General features: G+C 42.9%; 1 protein-coding gene across 7 annotated transcripts in view; it reads right to left on the bottom strand.

The window, feature by feature from the left end:
* Positions 1-13,147, bottom strand: part of TRPM3 (transient receptor potential cation channel subfamily M member 3) — a 523,188-nt gene that overhangs the window by 64,099 nt on the left and 445,942 nt on the right. For all 7 annotated transcript variants that reach the window (XM_060300848.2, XM_060300849.1, XM_060300850.1 and 4 more), the window contains 2 exons: positions 7,541-7,669; positions 2,812-3,063 (listed from right to left, as the gene is read on the bottom strand). In XM_060300848.2, the coding sequence (XP_060156831.1) occupies positions 2,812-3,063; positions 7,541-7,669 (381 nt within the window). The remainder of the gene's footprint in view (positions 1-2,811; positions 3,064-7,540; positions 7,670-13,147) is intronic.

The raw sequence follows: 13,147 nt of genomic DNA, 5'->3' as shown, positions 1-13,147 counted from the left end.
GTCCCTAGACCACAGGGCACAGTGAGTTACTTGGCTGTTTAGTACTTAACAGGGGCTCTCTAATGTTGGGGGCTTTCGGTATAACCACATCTGGGCATATTTTGTTAAGCCTCCATCCTGGCAGTCCATCCAGCTCACTGATAATTTCCATAGGCATAGTTTACCTACCTTCTGGATCGGTGCCTCTATTACTGAACTAATTACCTTAAAAGCCCCATGAAAGCAAACAAAGCCCCCAAATATACTCATTTTCTACTTATGAATGACTTCACTAATCAGTCAAGAATAAGTTAGAATGTAGAAAAACTGCAGTACAATCTCTTTTGCTCACTCCACGGTAAGGTTTCATTCTCATCAAAACTGGGGATAATTATGCCATTATTAAAAAGATAGATATGAATTTGAAAATAATCTTACTGCATTAGTGTGACTAGTTATTTCAAGGATTTAAATGTGACTCAACCTCTTAAAACTAATATATCTGGCTTGTTTGGGTCTTTCCCAATTTTATTTATTGAAATAAGATAAGGTAATGATCAATTAAGAAAAACAACCAATCAGATAATGTATTCACCTAATGTACTGGTTCTCTACAGAGGGCAATTTGCTCCACAGGGGACATACAGCAATAGCTGGAGATGTTTTTGTTGTTGTGAGTGTTTGTGTGTGTGTGTGTGTGTGCGCACGCGCGCTCATGCACACACGTTACTGGCACCCAGTGGGTAGAGGCCAGGGATGCTGCTAAACATCCTATGATGCACAGGACAGTCCCCCGCCCCCCAACGAAGAATTATCTAGTCCAAGATAGCAATAGTGTCAAGAATGAGAAAACTTGGCTTAATTTTGCAGCTGTTATAGTTCTTCACTTTCATTGGGTCCATTTGAGAATATATTTGAGAATTTCACATTTGAGAATCTCATAGATGTCTGTCCCCTCTGTCCAGAAAATTCATACACCTACACATTTTTATACATAAATTGTGTGGAAAGCCAACAGATCCTCTCTCCTAAACCTCTTCTATAGACTAAGTGGAGACTCTGCTTTTAGATGTGGAAATTTTCACCACCATCTCAAATTCATTACTAAAGTACAAAGATGATGTAAGAGTGTTATACAGTAAGATACACATTTGTTTCCTACTCAAAAACCCCCCAAATGAACTGGGATTCAGCTTTGGGTAAGTAACTCAAGCTTATTGAATTCAAGTTTTTCCACTCTAGAGTGGGCTTTGTAATATTTTCCCTAAACAATGCTGGTTTTATAAACACCAAGCTTTTGTACAAAAGGATTAGGAACAGAGCAAGTAAGTATGCTCACCGATTTTTCCTTTTTCCATTGTACTTTAACAACGGTAACAGATATAATTTATCAACTACCTACTGTGAGCCAGACACTGTTGACCACTTAACCTGTGTTATTTCTAACTATCACCACAACCTGAAGAGATATGCATTTATTATTACTACTTGGAAATGAGTAAACTGCATCTCAAAGAGGTTAATAAATTGCTCAAGGTATTATAACCCTTTCCTTTTAGATTCAAAGTCTCCCTCTCTTCGTATGAGTTTGCCAGTGCTTTTGTAGGAAGAGTTTTTGTTATTTAAGACTCATTTTAGTAGAGTTACATATACACACACACAAAAAATAATAATAAATATTGATTTGCTGACTGAAAGGTAAGCAGTAATGATGTAAATAGTAAAACCTGAGTGAGAATGATGAAGGATATCTGTGGACCAACTGTTCAACTGTTTCAAGAGCTGATACAATGGGAGTGGAGTGGAGGACATTAGGAATGAGATTTTTCAGTAAGAGCTGTTTGCCATAGTAAAATGGATGTACTTGGCTTTTCCATATATGCCCTGTAAAGGTTAAGTAAGGGGACACACTTAGAAAAGTGGGGTAACTGATAAAAAGCACTGAGCATCAGACTCTGATTCTTCCTCTAGTAAGTTTGGAGAGGGGGCTGATTTACTTGTGCATTTCCCAGGGTTACACCGATGCTGTCCCGTGAGGGCTCAGTCTTTATGGAGAAAGTCTGGAAACTAGTGTATGGTCCAGGAATACCGGAACAAGTCCACAGCCATATGTGGGAAGCGTATTAACTTGGCACTTGGGATTCTTTTTTTAAAAGAATAAGATAAGTAAGAGCATCATTCTGGAATCTAGTTTTCAACAGATATCATTCTCCAGTAATGTAACAAAACACAAAATATTGACAGAACTTAATGTTCAACTCAAACTCAACCTAACTCAACTCAAATAAACTATGTTTTTTTCCCCTCTGTGTAGGGAAAGATGTTTTTCCAGAACTTCATTAAGAAAAAAGGAATCTGTTAAAAATTTACAGTGGAGATCCATACCTTCTCCGATATAAAATGCAACTTCTGTGTGAAGGCTTCCCTGACCAACCGTCTCTTTTCTATGCTCCTGAGGTATTTTATACACAACTGTGTTACAGCATTCTCACACTGTATGGTAATCACTTCTCTCTTTCTCTCATCATCTACCTTATTAAATGAGTGTCCTTATATACCCAACTCCTACCCAGGTGCCTGGCGCAAAATAGATGATGTTTATAAATATTTGTCAGTAAGTGAATGAGTAAGTGATAGTTAATCCTCCAGTTATGTATTAGTAATATATAGATGTAATCAAACTTCTGAACACTCAAAAGGAATTAAAAAATAAAACACCCCCAGGGCAATCTCAGACATTGACAGCAGACCCAAATGAATTATTTCTCTCTTCCTATGATAACCACTCCTTCTCTGAGAACTTATAACATGGAATCAGAGGACCCTGCTTACCATTTTTCCAATCATCATTACATATGGGCCCAAATACTTGTTCACGCCGAAGATGTCTAATAGACGAATGTACCAATAAATGATGTTCACACAATAGATGACCCTCCCGTCACTCCTGAAGGGCTGGTCTTGGAGACGAAGGATCATTCCAACAGAGAACAGAAGGATGGCTATGAGGTCTGTGACATTCCAGTACTCTTGCAGCCACACCTTTACTTTTTGTAGCAATTTCCCTGGCTCTGACATCAAAATCTAAAAGTCAGGAAAGAGAGTGGGGTTAGGTTTGATTTCTGTCTATATTTTCAGCCCAGTTGCAAAGTGCTTGGTCTGTTAGCTGATATCAGTAGCTTGTTTTGTCTACCTGTATCTACTCATCTGGATGGCCTAAGCTTAGCTCAGTTGTATATAAGCAATTAAGTTTGTTCCTTTGGGATGCCTTACAATTCTAAGACACGCATTAGGGTTTTGCTATAAAATTATTGATTCTTAATACCCTGCAAATCTCCAAAATCCTCCTTCATCTCAGTAAACGGTATCACCATATTGAGCTACTCAGGCCACTAACTTAGGAGGACTCCTTCATTCCTCTTTCATACCCATATCCTCTGCATCAACATGTCCTATTACCTATATTTCCAAATACGACCTAGTCCAACCACTTCTCACCACCTTCACTGTTGCCACTCTATCCTAAGCCCCATTACATTGCCCAGATGATTGCAACAGCCTTCTAACTGGTATCCCTGCCACCACTGTTGCCTGACCAGCCTCAATGTATTCTCTGAGCAGCACACAGAAAGACCTTTAAAAGCCTAAGCCGTGAGCTGGGTGGTGATTACACAGTTGTATGGGTTGGTAAAAACTCATCAAGCTGTACCCTTATGAGTTGTTCGTTTTCTTACTGGTGAATTATACCTCAATTTAAAAAAGAGAGAGACTTGAGAGACATATGAACAACAGCAAAACTAAAGCAAATTGTGATAACTGAATATTTAAGCCTTCTGATGGCTTCCATTACGAATACAGAAAGATCCAAACTCCTTACAGTGGCCTCATTTCATGTCCCACCATATCCTCCCCGTTCACTACCCTGAGGCCATAGTGGTTTGCTCTTAAGCATAACAAATCCATTCCATACTCAGGACATTTGCACTTGTTCCTTTTGTTGGGCATTTTCTTCTCCCAGATTTTTACATGTCTGGGTTCTCCTTATACTCAAGGTCTCCACTCAAATTTCCCCTTCTTAGGAAGAACTTCCTTGACCACCTCCCTGCAGTGGTCTCCACACGCCCAAGCCACTAATACATTATCCTACTCTATTTTTTGAAGATTTTTATCACTATACGGGAATCTTCTGCATGCATGTATACGTGTGCGTACACGTACGCATGCCAGCCTAGCTAGCTAGCTATCTTCTATCCATGCATCCCTCTCAACATCCATCCATCTCTCCTCTCATCTATAACTGTAAACTTTGAGGACAGACCCTTTGTTTCCCAGGCCCTGCTACATAACAGACACTCAAGAAATATGTGTTGACTGATTGTTGCAGAGACACCTCATAGCAATTCCCCACTCCCTTGTATATCTTAACTGCTGGGTGGTACTCTGAATTATCTTAAATCTAGAGGGGCTTTTTGCTGCTCCACACTCTATGAAATGAACAGTTGGATAGCAGGAGTTGACACCCATTCTGCACCACAGGATGTTAGGAACCTGGTGAGGCTATACAGTAGGGCTACCTTCACGAATCACTTGTGTTTGCCTCTGAGACTTCCACCTCTTCAAACCATGACACACCCCTTTCCCGACTCAGGACCTCTCAAAGGAGAGGAGTGCAAAGACTGGGGCCAGGTCTAATCTACAGCTATTTATTTGAATCCTCACGGTGCCTTTAATAGCTTGCCTTGGCCTGAAACATTAAGGAAGGGAGGTTTTAGTGAGTCAGGACTGGGGCTTGGAAGGCTGAGCAAGATACCAGGAGCCACGTGGCAGCCTCATTCTTCATCCTCTAGTGCCTCATTTCTAAACCCTAGCCCTTAGCATGCATCGGAATCACCTGGAGGGCTGGTGAAAACACAGTTGCCTGGGCCCCACCCCTGGAGTTTCTGCTTCAGTATGCCTGTGTGGGGCTTGAGGATTTACATTTCTAAAAGCTCCCAGGTCATGCTGGTGACCACAGGTTGGGAGCCACTGTCCTACCCATGAAGAATTCCTGCAGCAGCTATTGTCCTGATGGCTTCCCACCCAGGCTCCACCTTAACTAGGGGAAAAAACCTGTCTGTGCACAAGCGTACGTGCTGAGGTGGGGAATGCCTTAGAGTTTCTCTAACCCTTTGCCCACACCCGCCTAAGGTTTATAGTATACATGTATATGTATTTTAAATAGTTAAAGTATTTTTCTGAAATCTCAACGTAAAAAGAGATAAAAGCAGAGTGGCTGGGGTGAGGTCTCTCTTAGGATCCCAAGGATCCGGGGAGCGTCTCAGTTTGCAACCTCGCGGGGAGTGGAAAGAGCCGTGGGCCTAGGGCCGGGTCAGTCGGGTTTAAGACCCAGCTCTCCTCTTTAGCTGTGGGACGCAGAAAAATTGCTCAATCCCTCCTGGGTCTTGGTTCCCATACCTGTGCAGTGGAGATGTCTTCACAGCGCGCCACCTCCCTCACGAGTCGCGGGGAGGAGCCCCCACGTGAGAAGCTGCCTACCCGCAGCCGGGGGTAGTTACGCGCTATCACGTGATGACCGGGCTTGTTTGGCTGACTGCGCGCAGAAGTACGTATGCCGGAAGGGGCGGGCCCCGGGAGAAACCACAGCGCCCGCCTATGTCCCCGGAGGCGCGGAAGCCTACAGACTTTCCCCTGTTTTCAGGCTCCTGCGTCTGAGGTCTGGAGGGCCCGCGTGCTGTGAGGAGGCACCAGGCGGGACGCTCGGCGCCTGAGCATGTCCTTAATGGGTTCAGGGACGTGGGGTGAGGGACCAGGGCGCAACCTCATTGGGCCGAAGGGAAGGTCAGATACTTAGGTGGTCAGTGCCTCCCGCCCCACTGCTTCCTCGGAAACAAGGACTCTTGGTTGACCCCCCGCTGACCCCAGGCTCCAAAGCCTGCTCTCCCCGCTGTTATATGCCGCCTCAGGAGAAATGGATAGCCAGCCTGGAGATTCCTGGCAGCCCGCCGGCTTGGCAGCCTCTTCCAGAACAGTCCGTGGAGTACAGACTGCTCCCTGTCTTCTTCCAGTCTAGTCCCTGGAGAGATTCCAGTCTCCCTGCTCAAGTCTCTCCCTTTTCTGCTTGTCCTGGGGAAGGAATAGGCATCTGGGCTTTAAATCACAAAGCCAGTGAGCTGGCGCTGCACAGCAACAGAGCCCTCAGCAGTTGCGGCCTCAGTTCTCAGAGAGCTACACAAAGACCAAAGCGAATTTATTACTGTTTTCAGTTTACAAATGGGAAATGCACAACAGTGGTCAGGAAGTGGAAGACATTATGAATGGGAAAGCCTAAGAGTAGACAACTAGTTGGAATGAGGCAAAGGCAGCCACTTAAAAAAAAAAAAAAAAATCCAGTCCCTTATAAAATGGTACTCTCAGGATAGGGGCATGCTGGTTAGAATTTAAATATCCCCAAAGCAGTTAAAAAACCCAAGGAAGGGCTCTAAATATTTATACATGTTTGCTTTTTTTAAAAAAAATGATCCCACTTTTTCTCTGGAGAACATTCTAGAGCTAAGCCCTAAGAGAGTAAAGCCCTTTTAACCTTAGTAATGAAGGCAAGGGTGAATTTGTGGGTTTGTAGGAATCCTTTTTTCTATGGAGCTCAATATATTTTCCTACTCACTGTAGTACAGCAAGTAGGGTTGTTCCAGAGCTCTCGAGAATGCAGTGGACTTGACAGGGAGTAAGAAATGCAGAGGAATCATTATAACTTACAAGCCTGCCTCCCCTGTGGGCTTGGGAATGGGCTTTGGGAGCTTGTTGGGCAGAGTTGCAGAGCCCTCTGGTGGATTATTGCTTGACTACATTTATTCTAATGGCTCTGAATCTGATGACCCGAGGCTAGCTTTGACTTCAAGTCACAGGAGGGTGGCATTTTGATGGCTCCTTTTATGCGATGGCGTTGGGGGGAGAAGAGAGGGACCCACATCCTCAACCTGAAGGACAAGAAATATGCTCAATTCACTTAGGGCTGGTAGAGAGGCTGGTGCCCAGCAGGGACATAATAAATGTTGAGAAGGAATAAACCAGGGAATAAATTAATGAATGAAAGCATAGTTCCTCCTAGAGCTGCTGAAATGCATTTGCAGAATCATAGGTATTGGTGGACTGTGTCCAAAGAGACACAGAGTAAGGGGTTGCAATGGGAGTTAAAAGTGGAAAATTTAAAGATTAAAAAAAACTTTCTTAAAGTAGAAAAAATTTTAAAGTCATGTTTATCAGGACGAGGAAAGAGAGGTGTAAACAGTGTTGAAGACAACTGGAGGGTTTCTTGGGGTAAGAGATAACTCTAGCAGAAAACAGACTAGATCCCAAACATGCATGGACTGACAACCTATAAACACACACTGAAGCCTCCCAGGTCTGTCAGCAGCTGTGGAAGCCAAGTCCTTTATTTCTGTGGCAGTGTTAGAGAAATAGTTTCTGGCTTAACTTGGATCCCGAGTGTTCCATGATCCCCTCTATCCACAGATGTAACTAACCACTGTCTTTCTCCTCTGTTCTCTTTTATGAAAGCAGTTACCTCTCTCATCTTTTCTATTCCCAGGGTGAAAATATAGGAAATGACGATCCATTCCTGGGTGGAAGGCCAGCGCTCCATCTTCACTAACACGATATAGTTGAAGAGCATCAAGTATCCGATGTACGCCAGCTGTAAGGAAACACAATACAGTGCTCTGGCTGCGAAGACCTGGGAGCCCTGCCCTTGCGCCAGGCCACTGTGAGTCAGGACACAACAAGGTCAGCAAGCAGGACTAGGAATTCACGACGAAATGAACTTCTAGGCTCTAAATGATCAAAAGAAGTTTAAAAGACTGTGATTTTGAAATAATTTGATATACAATCTTCCTTTTGATCCTTGCGTGTCTCTGCGTCCCAGTACTTTGCTCGTACCTATGTGTCATGATGCACCATTTTGTTTTGCAATTCCCTGTTTCTCGTATTTTCTTGGCTAAAAATGGAAGCTCTTTTCTCAGGGGCTGCTCTTGCTCATGCATGAGCCTTGGGTCCTTGAACTAGGACAGCACAGTGAATTTTTGCCTAATGAATGCCAGATAGATTAAATGTCTGTAAGAAGGAAAGGCAGACACATGCTATACGTGTAAATTGGTCACACCGACATAAATAATAGCCCGGAATTTCTTGGAGCCCCACTTTAATTCTCTTCTATGTTAATGTCTTCTTTTTTCTCCTATCTTAATGTGCTTGGTTTGGCGGTACCCTGGGAAGGTTTTACCTCTTATCCCAGGCACTACTTTCCTGCCCTATCCAAGCTGGGATATTCCTTCCTGGTTTCTGCTTCTTTGAACAAAACAAGAGAAGACAAGCAATTTATAGGAAAGAATGAGTCTGTAAGGCCGACTGTGGCTTGGAGTAAGGTTTAATCCTCAGGAGGCACTAGCACTGCAGGTTGAGCCCTGATGGAACTAGCTGAGTTGCTGGATGTCCCAGGAAAACTCCTCAGGGTTCAGGTTTGGTGAATGCCACTGGACAACTCAGGTACGTCTAGATGAGTGGAGTATAGGAGGGCTAGTGAGGTTCTTACATAAGGGGCTGAGGAGCCTCTGGAGAAAAAAACTCATCCTAGGGGCAATGGCATAGAAGTTAAGCCTTTTCTAGGCAAGGCTTCAGGCCGAGTAAGGTACTTGCTGCCTTTAGGGGCCTCAGGGGCTGTGAATAGGAGCTAAGAGTGAATTTATTGAAATCGGCACTCTTTGGAGCTTAGGTAGCAAAGAACAGGATATGGTGTGGGCAAAAGGATTGAGACCTTGAGAATTTTGGAGATACAGCATGATTCTGGAGCCCTGGAGGCAGCTTAGAAGGTGGAGAAAGATGCAGCCTGGCTGGGAGACAGGGGAACGGGTGGCCCTGCAGAGCTAGAGAAACACTGCTTTCTCTACTAACGGACCTCTTTCCTTCCCTTTTTCTTTTTTCTTCTGCTTTTTTTCCTTTTTCCCCTTCTTTTCTTTTTCTCTCCCCTTTTCTTTTTCTTCCTGTTTTTTAAATTCCTTTTTCTTTTCTTCTCTTTTTCTTCCTGTTTTATTCCCTTTTCCTTTTTTTATCCTCCCCCTTTCTTTTTACCCTCCCCTTTTCCTTTTTTCCTCCCTTTCCTTTTTTCTTCCTTTTCTCCCCCTTTTCTTTTTTCCTCCCTTTCCTTCTTTTTTATCCCCCTTTTCTTTTTTCTCCCCCCTTTTCCTTTTTATCCTCCCCCCTTTTCTTTTTTTCTTCTTTTTCTTATTTCTTCCCTTTTCCTTTTTCTCCCCCTTCTCATTTAAAAAATAAATGAATACATAGGTCCTTAATATGAGTCAAAGGTACTTTCTGAGACACTATTACACTGATGGATTTATAGACACAGAGATATAACTTTTCATCTCTTGAAGGGTGGGCATATATCAGAGTTGAATTGAGATCACGTATGAAAGTGAGATGGCAGCTGCATAGATGCTGGAGGATCAGCAGACCTCCTCCCCATCCTGAGAGATTCACTTTGGTATACGCCCCGCCCAAGGACCACCATTTATAACCATGCCTCAGTTCCTACCCCACCCTCTTCGGGATCATTAGCATGTTGTGAAAAACCTCACCTGAAAAGAGTCTACTCAATGTGAAAGCGTGTAGGATGGTGTTTAGAGTGTAAATCGTTTCATATGGTTCCTGTTTACCATTATACACTGGCATCCACTCTCTAGTCCCTGTGAGTTCTGTATTTTACAAAACACAAGGAAAGGACTTCAGTGGATAAACGGTGAAATATGCTCTTAGCCTCCTTCTGACCTGAAATCCTTCTCTCTTTCTAGTTGCTTCCTTCTCTTTGTTGGACCAAATTCCACTGCTTCCAGTGGGCCTTGTTAACTGCCCAGGTTTTGTCATTTTACTCAGTTCATTACAAAACATTCCAAAGCGTTATCTTCTCTTGTCACAGGTAGGCCCAGTGACACACACACAACTCTTCCAGAACCTCTTCATTTCAGTACTTAAATAACCCCTTCAATCTGCCTCTCTCCTCTGAACACAGGTCTAATGTACTTGTTTGGCAGAAGGACTAGTGTTGGTGGAAGGAATGTAGACGCAAAGTCAGTGAAACTTGGATTTAAATCCTGGCTCAAGTACATCCCAGCTGTATCTTTTTGTGTAAAATCACTTCGCCTGCCTGGGCCTCCCTTCTGTGAAATGGAGATGTTTGCTACCGACCCTGTAGAGCTTTCAGAAGGATGGGGGAGGGGAATATGCATCTACCTTCTGATACAGTATAGAGGCCCAATGAATGGTGACTGATATTATTATACACCTCTTTTTTCAAGAAACTTCTATGCCTCTCGCCTCCTCTTACCTCAGTCCTTCCTTCCTTTTTTACCCCCCTTAACTACTCATACCTCTCTTCTTCTTTTTTCTTTTTTAAATTGACCTCATTGCTTATGCCTCCTCCACGAACATCCTTTTTAGCTCCTGCCTATTTCTTAAATCAGTTACTCTACAATGCTTTTCTTTCCATAAACAAGCTACAATATAATATTTTGGGACAACTCTCAAAATACGGACTTCCAAAAATAGGGCTTTAAACATGTTTCAGTGGTACAACAGAGGACTGGATGCTGCCTTGGAAGAAACCTATCTTAGAACTCGCTAACATTCATGGGGCCTTGCTGCAGATAACCCTAACATGACATGCTTTAATGTGTGTGTGTGTGTGTGAATATATATTCACATATACACACACATATATATTCTGTAAGCTTTAACAAGCTGTGTGTAGAATGCCATAGCTTCGAAAAGAAACAGAACCTTGTGATTCTTAAGTTAGTGGGAATCCTATAAGAATTTGTATTTTATTTGCTTATATATTTTTATAAATTTACCATTAACCAAGGTGCCTGACTCCTAAAGTATGAAATGCGAGCACCAAAGCCTGCTGAAGCTGCCTGGGGATCCCTGGTGGGGCCTGGCCATCCCCGCTTCTTCCCAGGCCTTTTCCTACTGCCACTAGAGCGTGGAGGGGCCCATCGTGTTAGCAGAGGAAGGAGTCTGTTCCTGCTGGAGAAGCCCAGAGCACACCCGGTGCCCTCTGACCTGGCACCACTTTGCACCTTGAACTGGCATCCTCTCCAGCTGGGCACTTGAAACAGGCCCTCACCACAAACTGGTCTGGGAGCCAGTTGGATCCCTGCCTCCTTTATTCTTGGAACAGAAGAGGACTCAACCTGCTCCTCTGGAAACTTGCTAAGACATGGAAGTGAGGTTATGTGGAAGTGAGGTGTGTCCTACCTTTCAGAACCTTGGGAGTGTAGAAGGGGACACTTTGGGAAATCAAGTTGGGAACTACTCTTACAGAAAAAAACACAACCAAAAGCAAATGGGCCCTTTGATCTAAAGCTGCATTTTACTGTTAAGCATCTCTGGGGACTTTAAAGATTGACACTCCGCATCTCCCTTTACTTCTTTGAGGCTTTGTCAATACATATGGATTTCTGAAAATCATTGTGGAAACACAATCAGACATGACTGGAGCATCCAGTCTGATGGGTTTGTGGAGGGTAACCAGTCAGCCATACAGAAGGGAGCTGGACACGTGGGCCCCATTTCTCAAAGGGACAGCCTTACAACCTGCAGTATATGGTACAAGAAAAGCAGTATGCCCCAAGCTTCCCAGACCACAAGACTCACCTGGGAAGCTTGTTAAACACAACCGCTCGGGCTCCTCCCTGGAGATTTCATTTAGTGGGTCTGTGATAGGGCCAGGAATTTGCATTTCTAACACAATCCCTTATCATCATGGAAGTTTTGGAAATACCAGGCTGAAAACTCAGCCCTTTGTCTAGGGCAGTGGTTCTCATCCCTGGCTACTCATTACAACCACTTGGGAGCTTTGAAATATCCTGATGTCCTGGCTGTGCCCCAGAACAATGTCAACAGAATCTCCAGGAAAAGAACCCAGGCATCTTTTTAAGTAGATAAACGTATCGATTAAATAGAACTCAGGTTTGTTTTTTTTTAAGCACTCCAGGTGATTCTAATGCGTAGCCAAGGCTCAGAACCGCTGGCAAGGCATCTGTGATTTAAAAACATTCTGGGCTAACAAATTGCCTCAGCTGAGTAAATGGGGACTAGAGGAATCAAGGAAGTAAAATTAATACTGAACTCAGACAAAGAAAAAAAAAGATGCCTTGGAAGGGTAAGAGATGCTAGTATTCTATTTGTAAAGGTGATAGATAATTCTTGATACTACTACTGGTTTCTTTCATGCTCTAGATCAGGAGTCTGTAAACATTTTCTGTAAAGGACCAGATAATTTTTAAGGCTTTGTGGGCCAGATGGTCTCTATCGCAAGTAATCAACTCAACAGTTGTAGCACAAAAGCACCCACACTATAGGTAAATGAATGAGTTTGGCTGTATTCCAGGAAAACTTTTTTATGGACACATGAATTACATGTGAATTTCATGTAATTTTCATGTGTCACAAATTAGTCTTCAGTAGATTTTATTTCAACTCTTTAAAAATGTAAAAAACATTCTTAGCTCACGGGCCACAATAATGGGCAGTGGGCTGGGTCTGGCCTGTTAGCTGTAGTTTGCCACACTCTGTCCTAGACAATTAAAGCAGTCTAATATAAGAGAAAGGTAGGTATTCAATAAATGATAGTTTATCATTGTTGCCTGGGTGGATGAATAAAACACTGACCTTTGCTCTGCAATGGGACCAGCCTAGGAATAACAAGTTAAATTTATATTGTGCTTACGTGTTCCAGGCCCTGTTCTAAGTGCTTTACATATTTTAACACAGTTAATCTTTACCAAACCTTATAAAGTAGGTACTATTACTATCCCCATCTTAAGAAAACTGGGAACGTAGTGCTAAAGTAACTTGCTTAAGATGACACAATAATAAAGAGGCCCAGACAGGATTTCTACTTAGGCTGTCTGACTGCAAAGTCCATGCTTACCACCACTCTGTTGTTTTCTGCAAGGTAAAAATAGTGTATATCTGCATGCAATAGATAAATAGAAATGATTTCTGCATGCCTTAGTTATTTTTTTGGGGAGGGGGGAAGGATTTTTTTTAATGCTAATAAATTTAAACTTTAAATTTTTACTTCACTAAAAAGATCATATTTGTATTTTAATAATTT

Source organism: Globicephala melas, chromosome 6, assembly GCF_963455315.2.
Source record: "Globicephala melas chromosome 6, mGloMel1.2, whole genome shotgun sequence".
Classification (NCBI taxonomy): domain Eukaryota; kingdom Metazoa; phylum Chordata; class Mammalia; order Artiodactyla; family Delphinidae; genus Globicephala; species Globicephala melas.
This window is presented reverse-complemented; position numbering and strand designations above follow the sequence as displayed.